The sequence below is a fragment of the Amblyomma maculatum genome, chromosome 6 (genome assembly GCF_055883805.1).
Source record: "Amblyomma maculatum isolate TAMU_Amacu chromosome 6, ASM5588380v1, whole genome shotgun sequence".
NCBI lineage: Eukaryota > Metazoa > Arthropoda > Arachnida > Ixodida > Ixodidae > Amblyomma > Amblyomma maculatum.
Window position 1 is genome coordinate 187,299,152 of NC_139349.1, and position 21,942 is coordinate 187,321,093.

The window sequence follows — 21,942 nt, forward strand, 5'->3', positions numbered from 1 at the left end:
CAAGCGCCGCTCCCCAGTTGCTGCCCTGGGCCAGGCTGCTGCAGCCCTGATTGAAGAGTGCAAAGGGAGCACCCTCCTCTTCACTGACGGCTCGGTCCTGCCTTCCACGGCCCAGGCTGCAGCGGCTATGACGGCCCCACAGGTGGGGTGTCCAGCTCTTGCAGGCTCTCCTTTCCAGGTAGCTCTCCTGCTGCCGAGCTGGCGGGCCTCCACCTGGCAGCGGACTTCCTGGAGACTGGTCAGCCCCCAGGCTTCTACACCATCCTGTGCGACTCGAGGCCGGCACTGCAGCTCCTGCGCAAGCCGCCCTGCTTCCAGCTATCGGTTGCCACCTACGAGCGCGCCTCCAGGCCCTGGAGGATGCCGGCTTCGTCATCTCACTGCACTGGATCCCGGGCCATGTGGGCATCCAGGGCAACGATGAGGCCGACGCACTTGCCAAAGCGGCCCACTCCGACCAGGTAAGTATGATTAATCATGTATCTGCCTTTGACTTTTCCAGGCTCCCCCTCAAGAAGGCCGTGAGGGCCCTGCACCCCGATCGGCGGATCGCCGAGGGGAGGACATTCCACCGCCTGTCCGACAAGCTCGCCCGCAGGGAGCGAGCTCTCCTCCTACGCCTCCGCACCGGAGGCTCCTGGACGCCCACGGAGCTGTATGTCCATGGCCGGGCCCCCTCCCCAGCATGCCCCTCCTGCGGTAATGCAGGAACGCTGGGGCACCTCCTGGTGGTGGAGTGGTGGAGTGTGTGCCCGGCACACTCCCACCACCGTCGCAAGATGGAGGCAGGCTACCGGGCCCTCGGACTTCCTGCTGCCACCGAGGACCACCTGCTCTTCCCGGCCAGGAGCCCCCTGGCAGCCCACCGGCTCCTGCTGGCCTTCCTGGAGGAGTCCGGCCTGGCTGCAAGACTGTAGCCCACCACCGGGCCTGCTGACCTGCTGGCCACAGCGCTGGCGACGGAGCCGATGACGAGGACGACGAGAGCGACTCCACGACGATGACCCCCCCCTCCCCTCCAAACATCCCATCTCCCCTTCCCCCCGGACACCAAGAGTGCCGCCGCGAATTAAGGCCGGTATAACCCGTGTCCGGTATCCCGCCCCGAGAATAACCCAAAGACCCCAACCAACCCCAACCAACCTATATGCAGAGTGCATCATGAGGAAGGCCGGTCTGGACGAGTCTTCAGCTGGAGTGAAGACTGCTGGAAAATGTATCAACAACCTTAGATATGCGGATCATACCACTTTAATGGCAGAAAGTGAAGTGGAACTCAAGAGACTTCTGATGCGCGTACAAGAAGAGAGTGAGAAGTTTGGGCTTAAACTGAACATTAAAAAGACAAAGATCATGGCGTCTTGCCCTATTAAGTCCTGGAGCATCAATGGACAAGAAGTGGAAGCTGTGACAGATTTTCTCTTTTCGGGCTCCAAGATTACCTCAGAAGGAGACTGCAGCCATGAAATTAGGAGACGCCTGCTTCTGGGAAAGAGAGCAATGGTTAGCCTTGACCGCCTAGTAAAGAGCAGAGACATTAGTCTGCCAACCAAGATCCGTATAACTCGTGCTATGGTCTTTCCAGCTGTGATGTATGGATGCGAGAGTTGGACTGTGAAAAAGGCTGACCGCCGAAGAATTGACGCGTTTGAATTGTGGTGCTGGCGAAGACTCTTGAGAGTTCCTTCGACTGCCAGAAGATGAAATCAGTCGATATTGTCGACCATAAACCCTGACTGCTCATTGGAGGGTCAAATTCTAAAGTTAAAGCTCAGCTACTTTGGTCACCTGATGAGAAGAGAGGAGTCGCTGGAGAAAGATTTGATGTTGGGAAAGGTTGAGGGTCGCCGGAGAAGGGGTAAGCAGCGAACGCGATGGTTAGATGGCATCCTCGAGGCACTGCAGTTGAAGTTATGCGATGTTAGGTGGGCTCGGTAGCTGTGCGACAGCGCAGTCTACTAATCCTCTGCTTTTCACAATGCAGGTATTTACCCTCGCACTTCACCTGCTTCTCGCCGCTGTGCCGTCTGCAGCCTGCACGTCCGTCTCTCCCGTGACCCTGATGCGCCATGAAGATGAAATTTTTTGTCAACCTGCGCGATCACCATTGTTGCACCTGCCTTCACCGCCGCCAGAGTATGTCCTCGAGGATCTTCATTGGCCAGTCCCATCACCAGGAACATCAACACATCTGATCTTTATAAAGAGCATGCTGTCATCACCGCCGCTCTGTGGGCTCGGTAGCTGTGCGACAGCGCAGTCTACTAATCCTCTGCTTTTCACAATGCAGGTTAGTAATAAGTTTTCCCTATTTGCTAAAAAAAACAGTAACTACTTCTTAATGCAGCTGCCGAGCCCTCAGTGCTGCTGTGATATTGTTGCCGAATGTTTGCGTGTTATCCGTCTTCACTTGCTATTGTCAGGGGATGTTGAAACTAACTCCGGCCCCGACCATACCGACAGCGTACTTTCCGAGCTCCAGAAACTAACTGCCGGCCAAGCTACAGTAATCTGCGATCTACAGGACATTAAAATACAACTGAAGACTACTGAAACAACCTTAAGCGACTTAAACAAACGCATGGACGCTCTGGAATCACACTACGCTTTACTTTCCACTCTCCATTCCGAAATAGACGCCCTGAAAACTCTGAACTCTGAACTTACCTGCAAGATTGACAAGCTGGAAGCACGTATGGACGATGCTGAAAATCGCTCTCGTCGCAACAACCTCATATTTTACAACATACCCGACACTAACCCCGCTGAAACATATGCAGACTCGGAAGAAACAGTCATTCGCCATTGCTCCACCCAACTAGATTTTTCCATCGAACCTAATCTAATCGAGCGTGCTAACCGCCTTGGACGCCACTCCACTGATCGTAAAAGGCCGATTATCGTGAAATTCACCTCATCCAAAACCAAAGAAAACATCCTTTCCTTAGGCACCAAACTAAAAGGCACTGACTACAGTATTGGCGAAGATTTTTCCCTTCCTGTACGTAACGCTCGCAAACATCTTGTAGCCTTTTCCAGATCGGTAACCGACAAGTTCTCCTTGCGCTTCAAAACTTTACACATTGGTCCCAAACGATACACGTTCGATGAATCCTCACAAACCGTAAAAGAGGTAAAATAGCAACCCCCTCATCACCAGTCGACAGGCTGTTCTAAACATGCACAACAAGCACTTTCATTGTCAGCGATCTTTACTAACATCCAAAGTTTGATTTCAAAGCGCGACATTATTTCCAATATCGTCACATCATCCTCCAGCAACCTACTAATCTTGACAGAAACGTGGCTGAGTAGTGACGTTTCTGATAGTGAAGTCCTTGCCGACTTGCCCAAATTCCGTGTTTTCTGTAAAGATCGTCCAGATAGAAGGGGAGGGAGGGGTACTTATTGCAACTGCACAGGAGCTATCATGCACGGCCATTCACCTTTCATCGGATATTGAAATATTATGGGTCTTGTGTCATGCCTCACCAAAGTCAGTTGTGATAGGCGTTTGCTACAGGCCTCCTAGCAGCCCAGACTTTCCTCAAAAACTTAATCACGCATTAAATGAAATTAAAACCAAGCACCCTAACACATGCACTATCCTATTCGGAGATTTTAATTTTCCCAGTATCGACTGGCATAATCTAACCGCTACAGGTAACAGGGATGCTAATGACTTTCTTGACGTTTGCCTTAATTTTAATCTCGTTCAACTAATATCCGAACCAACCCGTGTAACGGATGTCTGCGCTAACATTCTCGACCTAATATTAACGGATAGCCCTGAATACGTTCATTCTATCACCTATCTACCAGGTATCAGCGATCACCAAGTCATACATGCCGACTTCACGATTAAACCATCTTCACGCGCAACATGTAAGCGAACAATCCGACTTTACGATAAAGGGAAACAATGAACTTCGTGCATTTTTACCAGGTTTCCAATTTAACTTTCATCAAAGATCCGTCCACGAAAACTGGTTCATGTTTAAGAAGAAAATTGAAGATTTGGTCGACAGGTTTATTCCCAACATAAATATACGAACTAACCCTCAAAACCCTTGGTTCACAAACACACTCAAACGTCTTGAAAATAAAAAGAAGCGTCTTTTCCGTTCGGCCAAGTCACGCCCTAGTCAAAACGCTTGGAACAAATATTACGCAGCTGAAAAAACGTATTTATTAAACATTCGAGAAGCTAAACGCACGTTTTTCTATACCGATCTGCCCAAAATGTTGACTACTAACCCCCGAAGGTTCTGGCAAGTCATTAACCCCCAGCACACACACACTATTTCCCTCACCGACGCATCAGGTGCTACCATCTGTGAAACTGAATGCGCCAATATGTTCAACACAGCCTTTTCATCCATATTTACCAATGAAACAGATCCGATATTTCCTTCAAACCCGGTTATTATCCAGGATACCATGCCCTCTCTTACATTTTCTTCAACAGCAATTTTGTCACTAATAGAAAACATTAAACTTTCATCCTCGGCTGGAATTGACAATATCAGTGCCAAAATACTGATTAACACTTAAGATATATGTTCATCCCTGTTGTGCTTGTTATTCACTCAGTCACTCCTCACAGGTCAACTGCCCAAAGAATGGAAACATGGGAATGTTGTTCCAGTCTACAAATAAGGTAACAAGAACTCACCGCTAAATTACCGTCCCATCTCGCTGACTAGTATCCCTTGCAAAATCATGGAACATGTCATCATGGCATTTCTTGATTCCAACGATTTTTTCCATCCTGCTCAGCACGGTTTTCGCCGAGGTTACTCCTGCGAGACCCAACTTTCTACATTCATTCATGACCTGCATGCTAACCTTGATTCTAACCTACAAACTGATGTCATATTTTTAGATTTCGCTAAAGCTTTTGATAAAGTACCTCATAAACGCCTACTGATAAAACTTTCCCGATTAAATTTACACCCCGATATATTGAAGTGGATTGAAGAGTTCTCAACTAATCGTTCTCAGTTTGTCTCCGTTAACAATGTGAACTCTAACTCACTCTTAGTAACGTCAGGCATCCCCCAGGGGTCTGTGCTTGGCCCGCTACTCTTTCTAATATACATTAATGATCTGCCCTCAAACGTAACATCTAACATACGTATGTTTGCTGACGACTGTGTACTGTATCGTGCTATTCTCACCACCGCTGACCAATCTTCTCTTCAAAACGATCTTAATGCTGTTCAAGACTGGTGTAACGAGTGGCTAATGGAACTTAACCCACGTAAGTGTAATCTTTTGTCTATTAACCGTCGCCGTAACCCTCTTGTTTTTCCTTACGTAATCTCTGAAGTTCCCGTACAGCTAGTTCCATCATATAAGTATTTAGGCATAACAATTTGTAGCGATCTTTCTTGGAGTATGCATGTTACTAACATAATATCGTCAGCTAACAGGACGCTAGGTTTCTTAAAGCGCCATCTTCATCATGCTCCCGAAGACGTAAAGTTATTAGCCTACAAATCATTCGTCAGGTCCAAACTAGAATTTGCATCGCCCATTTGGAATCCTCATCAAGCTTACCTCATTAGTGCTCTCGAATCTGTTCAAAGTCGTGCCGCTCGTTTTATTCATTCATCGTATTCTTATGAAAACAGCGTTTCCTCCTTAAAAACAGCATCCGGATTATCCCCCTTATCGCTCCGTCGTCGCATTGCCAGCCTATCTTTATTTCACAAACTTTTCCACAGTCCTATGCGCATCGCACCTTATATTCTTCCCCCCACACGCATATCTCATCGCACCAGCCATCAGCTACAAGTTGCCCGTCCACGTGCACGTACCGTCACGTTTTCAAATTCCTTTTTTCCTCGAACAGCTGCAGACTGGAACGGCCTTCCGGACAACATTGCTCTCATCACTTGCACACCACAGTTCATCGATAGTGTCAAAACTTTCCTGTTATTGTGATTATGTATTTTTGCTCTTGCCCCCCCCTTATGTAACACCCCTTTTTAGGGGCCTTTAAGGTAATAAAATGAAATGAAATGAAATAGTGAGAGACCGGAAAGCGTGGCATGACATGGTCCATAGGGTCACGAAGAGTCGGACACGACTGAACGACTGAACTGAACTGAAGGCATGATTATAGGTTTACGTGAGCTGGACCGCGGCAGGGTAGCAAGCATGCAAGCGAATGTTATCGCGGTGTTGACGGCCAGCCCGCGGCCTGCACGCCCGTTCATCTGGTCCTCGTTATCATGTGGATTAACGTCTACGACGGTCGTTATGTAGTTTTGATTCTTCAAAGTTTCCTCACTTCCATCTGTGGTGAGATGCGTCACGTAACCCATCGCTTTCTCCTCGTATTGAGGTTTGGCGCTGCAAGTTCTACATACATATACAAGCGGCGCTGAAAAAGCTGGGTACCGCCGGCTTGTCTCTAGCCCAAGCATCACGCCATTCGTGTTTGTTGTACAACTGGAGGTGTGGTTTGTGCTTACCGTGAGATGCTGTGATGTACGGATTACGTCCCACGAGAGTGCTGTGATGAGTGCGCCTATGTCCGGACGGACAACAGTGTGTCCGTTTATGATCGGCGATATTCCACGTGCATGTGAGTGTTTATTAGGTGCAGTGATAAGTGCAGTGGTAATTTATTTGCATGCGCTGTGCAACAGTCAGACGAAAATAAGTCATCGACAATTTGTTATCAGACTGCACAACAGAGCCCAAAACTCGGAAAATTGGAATGCACTTGATGAAGTTTTCGCATGTTGGAGGGGACAGAAAAATAAGTGCCCAGCCCACACCGCCGAGATGCGCATTACTACAGGTGAAATGGTTCAGGCTTCTGTAAAATAGCTGCCTGGCACAGCACCTTCATAAATTTTCAGGTATTTGTAATATTGTTGAAGGCCACTTCATCATTAATAAAGGAAGGAATATGCTTTATGTGTTAATGACTAGTGCTATTATGTTCATTTTTTTCGTTTTTCCTTAGTTTCCTTTGTTTGTCATGCTAGAGAGACACAAATGGTACACTTTTAAACGTGTCAGTCCAAAGCTGAAATGAATATCTGCCATGCATGTGACAGCTTTAATGCTGGAAAGGTTGACGTGTACAGCATGTACGTACATGCTGATACATATCAGCGGTATGTTCGGCTACTTGCCCCAAGGTCGTGATGTTTAATGCCTGTGATGGCAGTCGCACTTTGGTACAGGTGAAATGCAAATGCATCGGTTTCCTGTGAGATGTCAACGCAAAATAGAAAGCCCAGGCAGCCAAATAAGAAGGAAACACACACGTCTTTGCGCTACGTTTCCTAAAAGGCGAATGCACCAACTCGCCCAATTCAGCATTCTTGTGCAGTCTGGAGCTCTCCACTACAGTATTTTTTAAAGTTTCATGTGTCACTTTAGGATGTGAAACCTTACATGCCACATGTAGGATGTGTCGTTTTTTAGATTTTGTAGCCTCTCATCTATGTTGTGCAACATTTGGCTAATTTTAGTTCTCAAACAGTTGTTGAAGATGAAACCGAAGCAGTTCTTGGCATGGTTACCTGCTTGAAGTAATTTGCTAATTGCAGCTCTTTGAAACTTGCATCAATACTGGACAGTTCAAACAGCAGGCAGTTGAATTACAGGAATGATGTGGATCATGCATTTCAGTTCTGACAAATGGAAAGTAACGGTCCCCTCCACGCATACACAGGTGCCCTTAGACAAATACATACTTGGGTGTGCGATTGTGACACATATCAAGGGTCGACAGAACGCCATGTGGATCCAGTGTGATATTCTTCATGAAGGCTAAAATAAAATTGTACAACAGCTGCTGCACCATGAAGAAATAAATTGGTCATTTTGTGTATGATTAACTGACCATGAATAGCATCTTACTCAGAGTATGATGTGATTTATACTATATGGTTTAGCATCCCAAAACAACTGCCACTATGAGAAACACAATAGTTGAAGGCTCCGGTATAATGTCGACCACCTGGGGTTCTTTTACATGCAGTGGCACCGTAGGGTGCAAGACGGCCTATTGTACCGCCTCTATTGAAATGCCCCTGCTGTGGCTGGAACCAAATCTGCATCTGTGGGTTCAGCAGCCAAGCACTCTAACTACTGAGCCAGCACAACGGGGTCAAGTAACAAAATGCATGCCATCACATTTCCTTCTAGCCTGTGGTTTCCTTCACAGAACTAATGTATACAAGAAAAAGTAAATAGCAAGAAAATACTAGTTTCATTGCGAACTAAATTCACATTTGAGCAAAGATTTTCTAGGAAGAAAATGTCTCCTAATGTTTGCATGGAAGCCATGAACGTCAAGGGGAAGGGTGTCCAGGCAGCGCGTGCTCTTTGCGGTTTTTGTGCGCCAGCGGACTTGATTCGCGCTTGTAAAACAAGCTACTGTGTCTGTATAAGTATTTCATATGCCTTCTCCCACATCGTCACCCATCATGACCTTCTTTCTTCTCTCCTTCCCTTTCCCAGTGCAGAGTAGCAGGCCAGATTTGAATTATTCCAGCCAACCTCTCTGCCTTTTCCTTTCAATAAATCCATCTATCTATGAACGTCTTACAAAAACAAAACAATGCACTTACTGCACTCCAATTGTTAATGGGCAAGGTTGCATCTATGCTACTACACTGCACTTATCACAAAAACACAAGCCCCATCTGCTTTGGCCAATCACTTGATGAAACTAACGGAGACAGATGTCGTACACCACAGACTGGTCGTCTCGCAACATATTTCTGCATTCGTTGCATTTCAATTTCACGCCTTTCTACTTTAGCTTCAACTGTTGCCAGCATTACAAGTCACCCATCTTTTATAAAATTTCTTTTTATGCTGTTGGGATCAGCATCCTCGTTAACGATGGTCTCTGGCATTCTCGATGCTAGCATTTTAACATCTTCCTCACCTAGAGAACGAAAAAAATGACAAGCCTTGATCACACAAAAAATTGGAGAGACTTCTAATCTCCACCTGTAAGGCTACGGTGCGCCAGCGCTAATGGCTCTTGTCTGCAGATCCAACTGTGAATGCCCATTAATTTACATGCCCTTTGCTACAAACTTAATTAACAATTCCTTAATTCATGTCTCTGTTATCTCAGATATACTCATTAGCATACAGTCTTAGGCTGCCCTGTTATGTGACAGACAACCTGGCATAAACCTCTGTAAGACTCGAGTTAACCAAACTGTACAAACATGTCTCCATGGCCTAGGAGTAACCTTTATTAATCGGAGTTGAAACGTCCCGGAACATATTTCAAATATCACTTTGTAAGCTTGAGTTAACAGCTCCTGCCATGTTGTGTGGCCTCATGACATTTGGCTCGTGGCACGTTTGGCTTGCGCACAGGGTTCATCTGTTAATCATACTGGTTACCATGCATGAAAAATACATTTTCACACAAACTGGTGGCAAATGGTCAAGTGGTAACTGCATATTCTGAAATTTATACCTATATGCATGCAAGGATAGCATCCTCACATAACATGACCAAGAGTTCTGTCAGTTCCTGCACTTAATGCCACTTCAATGCCTATTAAAGGGCCACCTCAGACAATGGCTGTTGTTACCACAAGACCTGTTCTAACAGCGTACTGACACCATTCCACTGAGCGTTGGACATGTAAATGCATACCTTAGATAGCTCATGATTGTGGATCTCATTTATTTCTATGACTTGCAATGAGTTCCTGTTGTCAGAAACCCTACACTTTATGAAATCGGGACGGCTGTCTTGAAAGGTGATGAAAAGAAATAACCAGGTTACCTTGCCGCAATGCTAAATTACAGAGGGTGAATATGCTGCGTGAAGATACCATGAAGCTTGTACAAAGAAAAGTGAGTGAAATGCAGGATTTTTGAAACATTGAAATAAACAACAAACTACACTTTGTCAAACCAGTCATCGAGGAATGAAAATCATGCAGTCATTAAAAACACAACATATAAGACATTTTAGGTCATCTTCACAAAACACATACCCACACCTAACATACAGCGTCATACCTATGAAGGAGGCCAAACCAATATGCAAGAAGTATGGAGATGAACTGACAATAAACCATATTTTACCCTTAGGTGTGCCAGACTCGACAAAATAAGACGAAAACATTTTGTACAATTTTGCAGCAAATCCCTTTCCATCCCAGAATGATCCAAGGAGCGACGTGCAAATTTCCTGCATTTTTGGTTTCCAAAAATGTTCCTAAACAAGCTACATCCTAAAGAACATTTTAGTTATTACACACAAAATAAATACATTAAACCTTCTTCTTGGTGCATGGCAGCATTGGTCGCTTATGCACCATAAAAACCAACACAATGCTGTAAGGTATACCTTGGTTAGCTATGTTATATGAGACAAGCTTTCGGTCTGGTGTGGTTCTTATTCCGGTGACAGCGCTGTCATGAGGGTCTAAGTCCGAGCGGTCGGAAAGTGACCTATTCCAACAATTTTAAGAACTGAAGGCGATTCTACAGATCTCTAAAGACGCGCAGAAGTTTGGTTTCGGCTGGAGTGCTCAACTGTTTTATCAGCGTCCGCCTGCTTTGACAGCCTGGAGTGAAACTGTTAAAGAGAATATATTTTTGAACATGTAACGCGTTTCTGAAGGCGTTGCTTTAAATTACGGGCCCACAAAAAGCAGCTGAATGTCAAACGCCGCCTAAGTAGGCTTTCTAGCAAGACAGTCGTGTAGGGTGAAATATCGCTCCGCCGGTCCATTGCTGGCGCCGCCGCCGACTTGAAAGGCGAACTGTTCGAACTTATAGATACTGACCACACCTGAAACACTGAATTGTGCATGGTCAAGGCAGAATTTCTCTAATACTGAGCACTGGTAGCTATCGATTTCGCACCCAATATTATGAAAATCCGTTTTCTCTTCGATCATTGATATATATATATATACATCCACGGTTGAACATTAATGCGCCTCGGGGTAGGCCAGCCGTGGGAACATGGATACGTGGTTATAGCAACGATCAATTGCATCGCACACTGTAAAATTCCAAAAGTCAGCTTCTGCAACGAAGTCTGCAGCGCGCGTTTCCTACCGCGTACCTAAGTCCGGCGACGCATGCATATCTCCCGCTCGTTTCAAAGCTGCCTGGCCATTCAGTCGGGTCACGCTAACCTCGATCATGCGGGGGTTTAAACTGCATGTACGCAAGAATCAACGACGAAAAAAAGATGCAGGCTGAGCACTTTAGTCTAGTCTTCTCCTAAATATCAAAGAACATTGCTGTTTGTAGGGAATTCGGATCATTCGCGCTTCCGGCTTTCCGGTTGGCACTTGCATGAAGCGATGCATGCTGGGTAAATGCGCGGTGTTGTCGCTGGCAGCAGACGACGAAGCATGGCACTGCCATACAGCCTCGTCTGCATGGTCGCGTAATGCGCGCAGACAATGCTGGCGCTATCGGACAGAGCGACTGCAGGTTCTTCACTAATCTAAAAATACGTCTTCACGAGTACGAGAAGGCAAGCGATCCCTCTGAGCGACGCCGACGGGAATGGCTCGCACGGGCCAACCGATGTGAGATCGACGCTAATCCGGACAAGTATCAAACTAGTAGCTAGAACTATAAATCATGAATGACGGCGATGTCGACCTGCGGCCACCCAAGCAAAAAAAGAAAAAAAAATGTGCGTGGCAAAAGGTAGGACCAACATCTCTCGCCGACCAAGAAGTGGCCGGCCTACCTTCGGCATCCGACTGAGGGCTGGCGTCGGGGATTTTCGGCAATCGACTACGGCCCGACCTCGTTGCCCGACGTGACCGATCACCTGCCGCATGTGGCCCGGTCACCTGCCAGCATTACTGAATGGTCGGCCGCTCGTCTGCGCTAGATATTTTGCTGACGAAAGACCGTACGTCGGCCGGCTGCTTCCCGACGCCGGTTAGTGGCCGGAAGATGGCTTCAAACCACGGCATAGCGTCCGGCATCGCCACTCGTGCAGGTATTCACGTCATGCATTTAATATATTGTCACGGGGAGGATATCGAGTCCAATAGCTGTCGACACAAATAACGTTAAAGGCAGCACCGATCTCACCACCGTCAGCATCGTCGTCTTCGAGTCTCTCACTTCATCATCCTGAGCCCGAGCAGCGAATACCGCTAAGTAACACTACACCCCCCCCCCTTCCTCGTGAAAAGCACAGTCCCGGTGCGTTCTACGTTCGATAAATAGAACGTGCATAATAGGGCTTCAGATGGGACACACGCACTATTTCGGAGGTTGGCGCTGTGGACGAGGACTTCGGATAAACAGATTCAACTTCGTATGTGAATTCGGCCACGGGGCGCAAAACACGGTAAGGACCTGTGTTTTGCGCCCCGTAAGGGCCAATCACACAAGCCAACTCGTCGGCACGGGAGCCCCAGCAAGGCGAGAGATCCATGAGTATAGTGGACCTCACGGTGGCGACTGTCGTATCGGAACTTTTGGCAGTCTTGGGATGCAGATAGCCTAGCACGAGCTATCCGACGGGCTCCATGAGCGCGGGCGACGGCATCACTAGCGGAAGTACTGGTGGCGCCTGTCGCGGGTAGTGAGGTGTCGAAGGGCAGCAATGGGTGTCGGCCAAATAACAAATAAAATGGAGAGTATCCAGCTGTAGAATGGACAGATGAATTGTAGGCGAATGTCACGAAAGGTAGATGAACGCCCCAATCCCGGTAGTCGTCAGACACATACATAGCCATTATGTCTGTGAGTGTACGGTTTAGACGTTCCGTGAGGCCCTTGGTCTGGGGGTGATAGGCGGTGGTGAATTTGTGGCGGACGGAGCACGAACGGAGAATTTCGTCAACCAGTCGCTACAGGAAGCAGCGGCCACGGTCAGTTAGTAGTTCTCGAGGGCACCATGATGGAGAATCACGTTTTCTAGAAGGAAATCAGTGACGTCTGTGGCGCAGCTGGTCGGGATGGCTCGGGTAATAGCATAGCGCGTAGCGTAATCGGTGGCGACGGCTATTCATTTGTTCCCCAAGGTGGAAACTGGGAAGGCACCAAGAAGGTCAACGCCTACACGGAAAAACGGATCAGTCGTTATGGGGATCGGCTGCAAATGGCCTGAGGGCAAAATTGTGGGCTTCTTCCGACGCTGACACAGCTCACATGCGGCAATGTAGCTGGACGGAGCGGTAGAGCCCCGGCCAATAGAAACGTCGGCGCAGACTGTCGTATATGCGAGAGATACCCAGGTGGCGAGCCGTGGGAGCATCATGGAACTGTTCAGGGATGGTGGAATGCAGTTGTTGGGGAACGACGAGCAAAAGGTCTGTGCCATCTGGTCGCATATTACGTCGGTATAGAGTGTTATTGAGTATAAACAAGGCGAGAGATGGATCAGGGCGTTCGGAGGTAAGACGGCGGATAATGGAATGCAGCGAAGGATTCAAGAGCTGTTCGTCAGCAATGTTAGAAAAGGCCGAGACAGACAAGACGCATGCGTCATTTTCAGAGTCGGTAGGGCTAGGGAAGTCAACGGGATGAGGCGACAAGGAGTCTGCATCTTGCCTGCCGGACTTGTAGACGACGTAAAAGGTATATTCTTGAAATCGTAGCGCCCAGCGCCCCAAACGGCCAGTAGGATCTTTGAGAGAGGAAAGCTAACACAAGGCATGATGATCTGTTATGACTGTAAAAGGGCGGCCAAACAAATAAGGATGGAATTTTGTAATAGCCCAAACAAGCGCCAGGCATTCTCGCTCTGTGATTGAACAATTTTTTTCGGGCGTTGATAGAAGGCGGCTGGCATAGGCAATCACCCTTGCACGGGCGTGTTGTCGCCGAGCGACTATAGCTCCTATTCCATGGCCTCTTGTGTCGGTGCGGAGTTCAGTATTGGCGGATGGGTTCAAATGGGCCAAGACGGGTGGAGTAGTTAGAGCAGCAATAAGCTCTGAGAAATCTGCAACTTGTTCAGGCCCCCAATAGAATGAAACGTCTTTCTTGAGGAGTTGGGTGAGCGGACGAGCAAGGACTGCGAAGTTCGGGACGAATCGTCGGAAATAGGAACATAGGCCAGTAAAGCCTCGAACATCGCTAGATGAACGCGGAGTGGGAAAATCTCTGAGGGCACGTATCTTGTCAGGGTTAGGCTGAACGCCGGAAGCATTAACCAAGTGACCAAGGACTTTGATTTCTCGGTGACCGAAGCTGCACTTCTTGGAGCTAAGTTGAAGCCCGGCTCGGGGAAAAAGCACAAGAATTGTAGATATACGAAGGAAATGGCTGTGAAATGTAGAGGAGAAAACAATTACGTCGTCATGATAACACTAACAAGTGGTCCACCTGAAGCCTCTGAGCAAAACGTCCATCATGCGTTCGAAGATTGCTGGGGCATTGCAAGGGCCAAAAGGCATTACTTTAAATTGGTAGAGGCCGTCAGGGGTGATGAACGCGGTTTTTTCACGGTCTCTCTCGTCGGCCGAGATTAGTAGCCGGAACGTAGGTCGATGGAAGAAAAGTAGCTGGCTCCATGCAAACTAGAGAGCGCATTGTCGATACGCGGAAGAGGATGGACATCCTTTTTGGTTATCTTATTCAAATGGCGGTAGTCAACGCAGAAACTCCAACTGTTACCTTTCTTCTAGACCAACACGACAGGTGATGCCCGGGGGCTATTGGAAGGCTCGATACTTCATTCGCTAACATCTTCTCGACCCCCGTTTGAATGACGCGGCTCTCAGCAAGTGAAACACGATAGGGCCGATCAGCGGTGTCAATGCGGTGGCTGACAATTGTAGTTTGGCGCAAAGGGCGGGCACCAAAGTCAAAAAGGTCCCTCTAACTGAGCAAAAGTTTGTGTAACTCAGCGGCGAATTCAGGTTGGAGATCAGCTGCAATTATACTGGTAAGAGAATCAGGGTGCGATGTGGAGGATGGGGGAGTGGTTGCAGGGACGGCAGTTGGATTGTTTGTAGTAAGAGCTCAAATTGCACAATTGGTCATCAGGGACAATGCGGCTAGTAAAATTCCCTCGTACAGAACTTAATCAGGGTGCGATGTGGAGGATGGGGGAGTGGTTGCAGGGACGGCAGTTGGATTGTTTGTAGTAAGAGCTCAAATTGCACAATTGGTCATCAGGGACAATGCGGCTAGTAAAATTCCCTCGTACAGAACTTTAATAGACAAGCTCAAGTTAAGGACAGGGAGAGTGCCAGGAGGAAGGAAGGCAGTAGAACTGTGCTGATCGAAGGCGGGTTGAGCAGGAGGGGTCTTCAGAGCAGAGCGGAAGGTCCAAGCGAAGTAGGCCGGTAGAGCATTCAATGAGGACAGAATGAGCTGTTAAAAAGTCAATACCAAGGAAAACGTCGGGGGGGGGGGGACATTCGTGTAGGACAGTGAACAACACTAGGGCATGCCGGCCAGCAATGGCTACTCGCTCCGTACACATGCCAACCACTGCAGCAAGGCTACCATTTACGACGCGAACTGTGGACGAGACGGCTGGCGTAAGAACGTTCTTGAGGCTACGGAGAAATGAGGAGCTGAGAACGGACAGTTGGGCACCTGTGTCAATGAGAGCAGAAACGGGAACTCCATCCACAACGACGTCGCTACGGTTATTGTGTAGGGAAGGGGTCAGCAGAGGGTTTTCGGACCGAGTCATAAATGCAGCGTCACCTCCGGGATCTGCATTGGCTAGTTTTTCGGTAAGCGGCGAGAATAGGACGGTGACGAACTGCGGCGAGGAACAGGAGAACCCTAACGTCGCGCGTGCGGGGACGGTGAACGGGTGGCAGTACGGACAGTGGCACCGGGGTCAACACGGGTCTGGTCGGGGCGAGGTGAGGAATATCGAGGGGCATAGTCTCCGCGGCGGTCGACGTAGGAACTGACGAGATAGCGTGTACAAGCGGCTACGGCAGTGACGGGAAATGTGGCCAACGCAAGAACACGTTAAACAGATGGGGCGATTGTCATGGGTACGGCATTCATTTGGATTGCGGTAGCGATATCGGGGCGAGAAACCGGCGCTGGATGAGGCAGCAGCAATCACTGGAGGGGCGCGTGCGGATTCCACGGTGTCGGTGGCGCTGGCAGAAGGGAGGCCCATATTCGCGACCTCTTGGCGAACAACATCCTGAATGAGGGATATAGTAGCCAGGGTGTTGGACGTATGCAGTAGTGAGGCTGCAGGAGTCATTGCCTGAAGCTCTTGGCAGACGATGCGTGTCAAAGTGCTGTCATTAGCAGGCGGTCGAGGAAGATCGATACAGGACGAGCTAGCAGCCGTGTTCGGCAGCCGGTCGAAACGCTGATCTTGGCCCAAGCATATATATCGGGGTAGCGCATACAATTGCATCAAGAAAAGCAGTAGCTTTTCTGATGCCATGAAGAAACAAAAGAAGCTGCAGTGTTTTGTGAAAATTTTATTTGTCAACAGCGTTCAGAAAAAGCTCGCGATTTTCTTTTTTATAAGCGTGGATATTTGACTGACTATAGAACACGCGTGTGCCACATATGGAAGATGGGCTTGAGGCTTGGTCTTCCTTCTTTTGGCAGCCTGTCGATCACTTGATGTCTGCGACTGGTCGGATCTGCGGCGGGTTCCATTTTGGTCAGCTGCACGAAGACAAGTTTTTTTATTTAAATATTTATTTTCGCCTAGACTTTTACATTGCAGGCAAATATAGGGTTGAAAGGTAGAATAAATAATGTCTTTGCTCACCGCCGCCAACTGTACTAAGCTTTAAAATAATGACAAGATTTGACTCGTGCTGCATTTGCCTCGATCACATCAATATATTTTATGCGCCTGACTACGTTCATGCGACTCGACTGAAAACGCATTAGCGCAAAGCCGTAATAGATAATCAGGATCCGTGAATCCGCGAGAAAAGCGCGGGCACTTCGTTTTGCTAGCTGGAGTCATGATGTCGCAATTTGCAACTGTAGCGCACTCAAACCTTATCCTTCCGACGCACTTGTCATAGAGCGCGTGTGAGGGATTCCAACGCGGCAGAACAAACAGTTCCCGCGGTATTTACATGAAACCTACAATGAGTTTATCCCGCAGAATACAGCTTAATTTTCTCAAACTAGATGCAACTTTTACACTAAAAGCAACCGGATATTTAACGATAAGTCATCTGCTTTACCTTCGTTATTTAATAACCCAGCATTATTTAAAAATAATCTTATCAGCCAAGACGACTATCTAGACATCCCAACTCTCAGAGGCTTATAGATCCCGTTATAAATAGACCTTTGGTTATAGACGTTACAGACATTCACCGAATGCCTGGTTTTCTTGCCTGCGTTGGTGTCCTGTTCCTACCCCTAGCCATGTCCTTATGCCGGCAATTGATCCTGATACCCAGATGTGTTCTCAGCAAGATGATTTTATTCTTTGCCAATTTGTTCCTTGATGTATCAACTACCTACCCCCCCCCCCCCCCCTTTTTTTTTCCGGTCTCGTTCTGTTGCACCCTTCCCTGACGTATCCTTCTATAAACGGCGGGTCTCCTAGATCCATGAGATGAGTCTCGCATAGAGCGAACACACGTATTTTGTCATCCTTCAACTGCTGTTCTGGACGGAAGAAAATTTGCAATACGCCTCAGCGGTGACACTGTTGGTTCATTCGTTTCACTACGTGGCGTGCCCCAGGGATCAGTATTGTCTCCGACGTTGTTCAATATTACTTTCATCCCATTGGCGTGGCGCTTACATGATATCCCTGAAATCAAGTTTTTGCAATACGCAGATAAAATATCATGGTATGGAGCACTCACCATGATCTTCTCACTCAAGAGGCCGCCCTTCAGTCAGCATTAGACGTAACCTCTGATTACGCATCCTCCATTGGCCTTCAACGTTTTGTGTGTAAAACTTCATACACGTCCGTCGCCAACCGCTGGGGACGCCGTAAACTTACCTCAAATCCAATCCGTCTCTCTCTATCAGGCCCCCCAATACAAGAAAGTTCGAGCCTGAAAATTCTGGGCTTAACAATTCACCAATCAGGGTCAGCGACTGCTTGGTTTTCTCAGGCAAAAAAGCAAGCACTTCAAACTATGAGTTTAATAAGCAGAATTGCACCTAAAACGGGTGTCGCTGGCTCGTCTGTTGCACGCCAGTTAGTGAGGGCGCTTCTGCAGCCACGTATTGTTTATCAGGCCCAGTTCCAGCATCTTACAAGAGCACAATGGGATCGCCTTGAAGCCGTAAATCGAGAAGTATGAGGACCATAACATGCCTTCCACGATTTACACCGGTCGTAGCGTTACAGGAGAATGCGCAGCTCAACACAATCGATGAACTGGTGCAGCAGCGCCGTGATGCTCGCAGACTCAAGGCCACTTTGCCACATTCCACGCAAGCACTGAGAGCGTATGCAACGTCACACAGAATTCTTCAGCCGCCTGCGCCAGTTCTCCTTCCCTGGAAATTTATACAGTTAGAAGACAAGCCAACTGACATCCGCAGACTGACGTCTGCCTACTCGGCATCGTTGCTACGCCAGAAATTTGAAGAACAAGATACTCACCTGCCTCAAGATTTCATGGTAGTGTACGTAGATGAAAGCCTGCAAGGCTGTGAAGCCAAAACGGCAATCTACTGTCCACGGAGACCTAGCCTGAATCAGACCACTACGTTACAGCTTTCGGAACCACTTACTTCTTTCTGCGCTGAGCTTGTGGCAGTTCAGGAAGCCCTCTGCTCCGTGACTTCTATAACCATGCTCCCTACAGCCCACGTTCTCATCCGCACTGACGCACTTCAAGCAGTACGTCTGCTCCGACGTGTCAGCCGCTGCCCTAAAATTTGCCAGGCCACCCACCAGCTTGCGGCGCGCATCCCACAATCAATACGCATTGAGTGGGTCCCACGGGATCTGCTGCCTTCCCAAAGTCAAGCTGATTTTGCAACCCACCTCGTCAGCCAAGACGCATCAATCCCTCGGCTTCTCGAAGTCGACGACGCTACCCTTCTTTTGTCAAGAAATGAGCACCTCCGGTGTCGCACACGTGCACTTATCCCTCCGTGTGCGATATCCCTTCCCCGCGGTCGCACCCGCGCAGAGGAGGTTGCGCTTAGGAGGATCCGGGTCGGTGTTGCCCTTACACCAGCTGTAATTAGGACGTGGTCATACTTCCAACACTTATATCCTCGCCCAGGATGCCCGAGCTGTAAAAACGAACATGTCGAGGCCGACATCCACCACTTACTGTGGGACTGCCCAGCACTCAAGCCAACACGAATCCGGCACCTGAGCATAGCTGGCCTTTCAGCAACCAATCCTGCCTCATACGTCACTTGGACGCAGGGACCTCATCATCGCTCAATTCTGGACTTCATAAAATCAGCCAACCTTTTTCCATTCATTTAATCATTTATTCATCCTTTATCTCATACCGTACTGATGCCCTGAGGCAATAAATATCGACTAAAAAAAACTGTTGTTCTGTCTCGTCATTTCGCTCTTTTTCTACCTCCTAGCATGTTTATGTAGCTGATATCTTAGTGTTAAATCTTTCTTTTGTACTTTTCTTTCTCGACCTCCTCCTTACCATTTTTTGTGCTCAGCCTCCGTTATTACGCTTTCTCCTGCTTTACTTCTAACTACCTCCATGTGCAGAACCCTCGCGGACCCCCTATATAAGCTACAGCCCTACCTGCCAGGCGCCAGCAGATCTCTGCTCTCACCATTCTGTTAAAATTAATGTCATCTCGTTGAAAAGCCCTGCCAAAACCTGCTTTATGCACCTCCCTGTACCCCTTCGAAACGCTTCTCCAGGCTTAACTTTCTTATGTTCTGATTGTCACCACGTCTTTTTCCAGTTTTCCGTTCAATTCTAGCACCTCCGGTACTGTGCATACAACTATCTGCGCTTCCTGTGTTACCTCCCTGATATCGTCAACTCCCTTAGCTAAACTTTCCCCCATTCCTACAGCTTCACCATTTAGGACATCGTATAGCCCCGCGGCTACTATCACCATATTGCGCTCTGCGAAATTTTTCAACCGCCTATTTTTACTCTCTTTCAGCACTGCCCTCATTGTCATCCCTGGGAAGCTTCCAACTAACACTCGCTTATCACCCTTTACACGTTTCAAGATATCTCGCTTGCATCTGTTCATGTTAGAATCTCCGGCGATAAGCACCTGGGCCTTCTCTCTCCCTCTCCCAACTGTTGGCTCCTGCTTTCGGCTATCTGTGTCCTTCTCTCTGGGATTACCATTCTTGCTTACTTTTTCCTTTTTTTTCGACTTCTTAGTAGCTGCTTCTAAATAACTATTTCTGTTCGGATCCGCCTGGCCTACTTTGCTTATGCCTTCCATGCCAGTGCTGGTCCCCGCCACGTGGCCCGCGCTGGAATGTTCGTCCTCGTTGTTTCCAAGGACAAAATCCGTCTTACCTACTTTGTCTTATGCCTTTCATGCCAGTCCTGGTCCCAGTCACGTGGCCCGAGTGTGGCCATACTTCGCAGCGCCCCCTGTCGTTCATTAGAGTTGCGACTCTAAGCAATCCCACAGGATATGATTAAGGTCGGCTTTCTCTCTGCACTTAGTGCATGATGAGCCTATGCTGTCCTGAAATATGTGTGAGTGAACCGCCGGTTTGGGGGAGGAGTTTGTTTGTAGCTTTCTCCAAACAACTTCTTGTTGTTTTGTTAGTCATTTGTGTGGTGGTGGGTATACTCTCCTAGATAGTTTGAAGTGTTGTGTAAGGTAGCTTTATGTGAGCAATCCTTCCATTCCTCGGCATTAGGTCTCACCGCTCGGCCGACAAAACCTTGAGCATGTTATGAGCAGCCTCATTGCCTCGGTTCCTTGAGTGGGCAGGTGTCCATACAAATTCTATCTCTCTGTCGAGTCTGATATCCGCGAGGATGTTTCTGGCAGTATTTGATATTCTGCCACGCGAGAAGTTACGTATGGCAGTTTTTGAATCTGTGACAATTATGTCCGCATCTGTTGTAGCGATGTCTAACGCAATTGCGGCTTCTTCCGCCTGGTCCGAGTGGCGGACTTTGACCGAAGCGGCTGATACGCATTTACTGACGTTACTGTACTGCTTAATTACGCAGATGGCAAAGGCACCTTCAGCCATATTGTAGTCCTAGGCGTCGGTATACACCACTACACCGTGATTTCGGTGCTCTCTGTTTAGGGCCCTAGCTCTAGGTTTTTTCCTGCCTTCATGGAAGGAGGGATGCATGTTTTTGGGCAAGGGTTTGGAGATAATTTTGTCGCGCACTCCTCTTGGTAGTGGTCCTGGGTGGTTGGCTAGTGGTTGGGCATTAATTTCCATGCGATTGAGAATTTAACTGCCTTTTTAGAGTTCGTTAGTCTTTATAGCTGTGCTGTCTTATGTGGTCTTGCATCTCTGGGAGGCACACCGAAGCATCCTAAACAGATGGAGGAAAAAGGTGTAACAAGAAATTAAGGTCCAAGCTAGCATCAATTGAACAGCAGATCGAATCCCACGCGCAGGAACTAGGCAAGCAACAATGGGGACAGATCTGCGATGGGCTAAACGGCCAACTTGGGGAAAAAGAGTGCCTGACTTCTGCTTAGACACCTCTTCAGTTCAGTTCAGTGGTTCAGTTGTCTCCGGATCTTCGTGACCCTATGGACCGCATCACTCCACGCTTTCCTGTCTCTCACTATCTTCCTAACATGACATAACTTCATCTGCAGCGCCCATCTAACCATCGCGTTCGCTGCCTACCCCTTCTCCGGCGACCCCCAACCTTTCCCAACATCAGATCCTTCTCCAGCGACTCCTCTCTTGTCATCAGATGACCAAAGTAGCTGAGCTGTAACTTTAGAATTTGACCCTCCAATGAGCAGTCAGGGTTTATGGTCGACAATATCGACTGATTTGATCTTCTGGCCGTCCAAGGAACTCTCAAGAGTCTCCGCCAGCACCACATAGGGTTTTCTTTGCCGGAA

At 48.0% G+C, this 21,942-nt stretch overlaps 1 protein-coding gene across 1 annotated transcript; it reads left to right on the forward strand.

Annotated features, from left to right (window-relative positions):
• The first annotated feature begins 2,284 nt into the window (after window positions 1–2,284).
• On the forward strand, window positions 2,285–3,142 carry LOC146187588 (uncharacterized). Its single transcript, XM_084608231.1, has one exon. It carries the CDS (start codon window positions 2,285–2,287, stop codon window positions 3,140–3,142), a length of 858 nt encoding a protein of 285 aa, XP_084464357.1.
• Window positions 3,143–21,942: the final 18,800 nt, after the last annotated feature.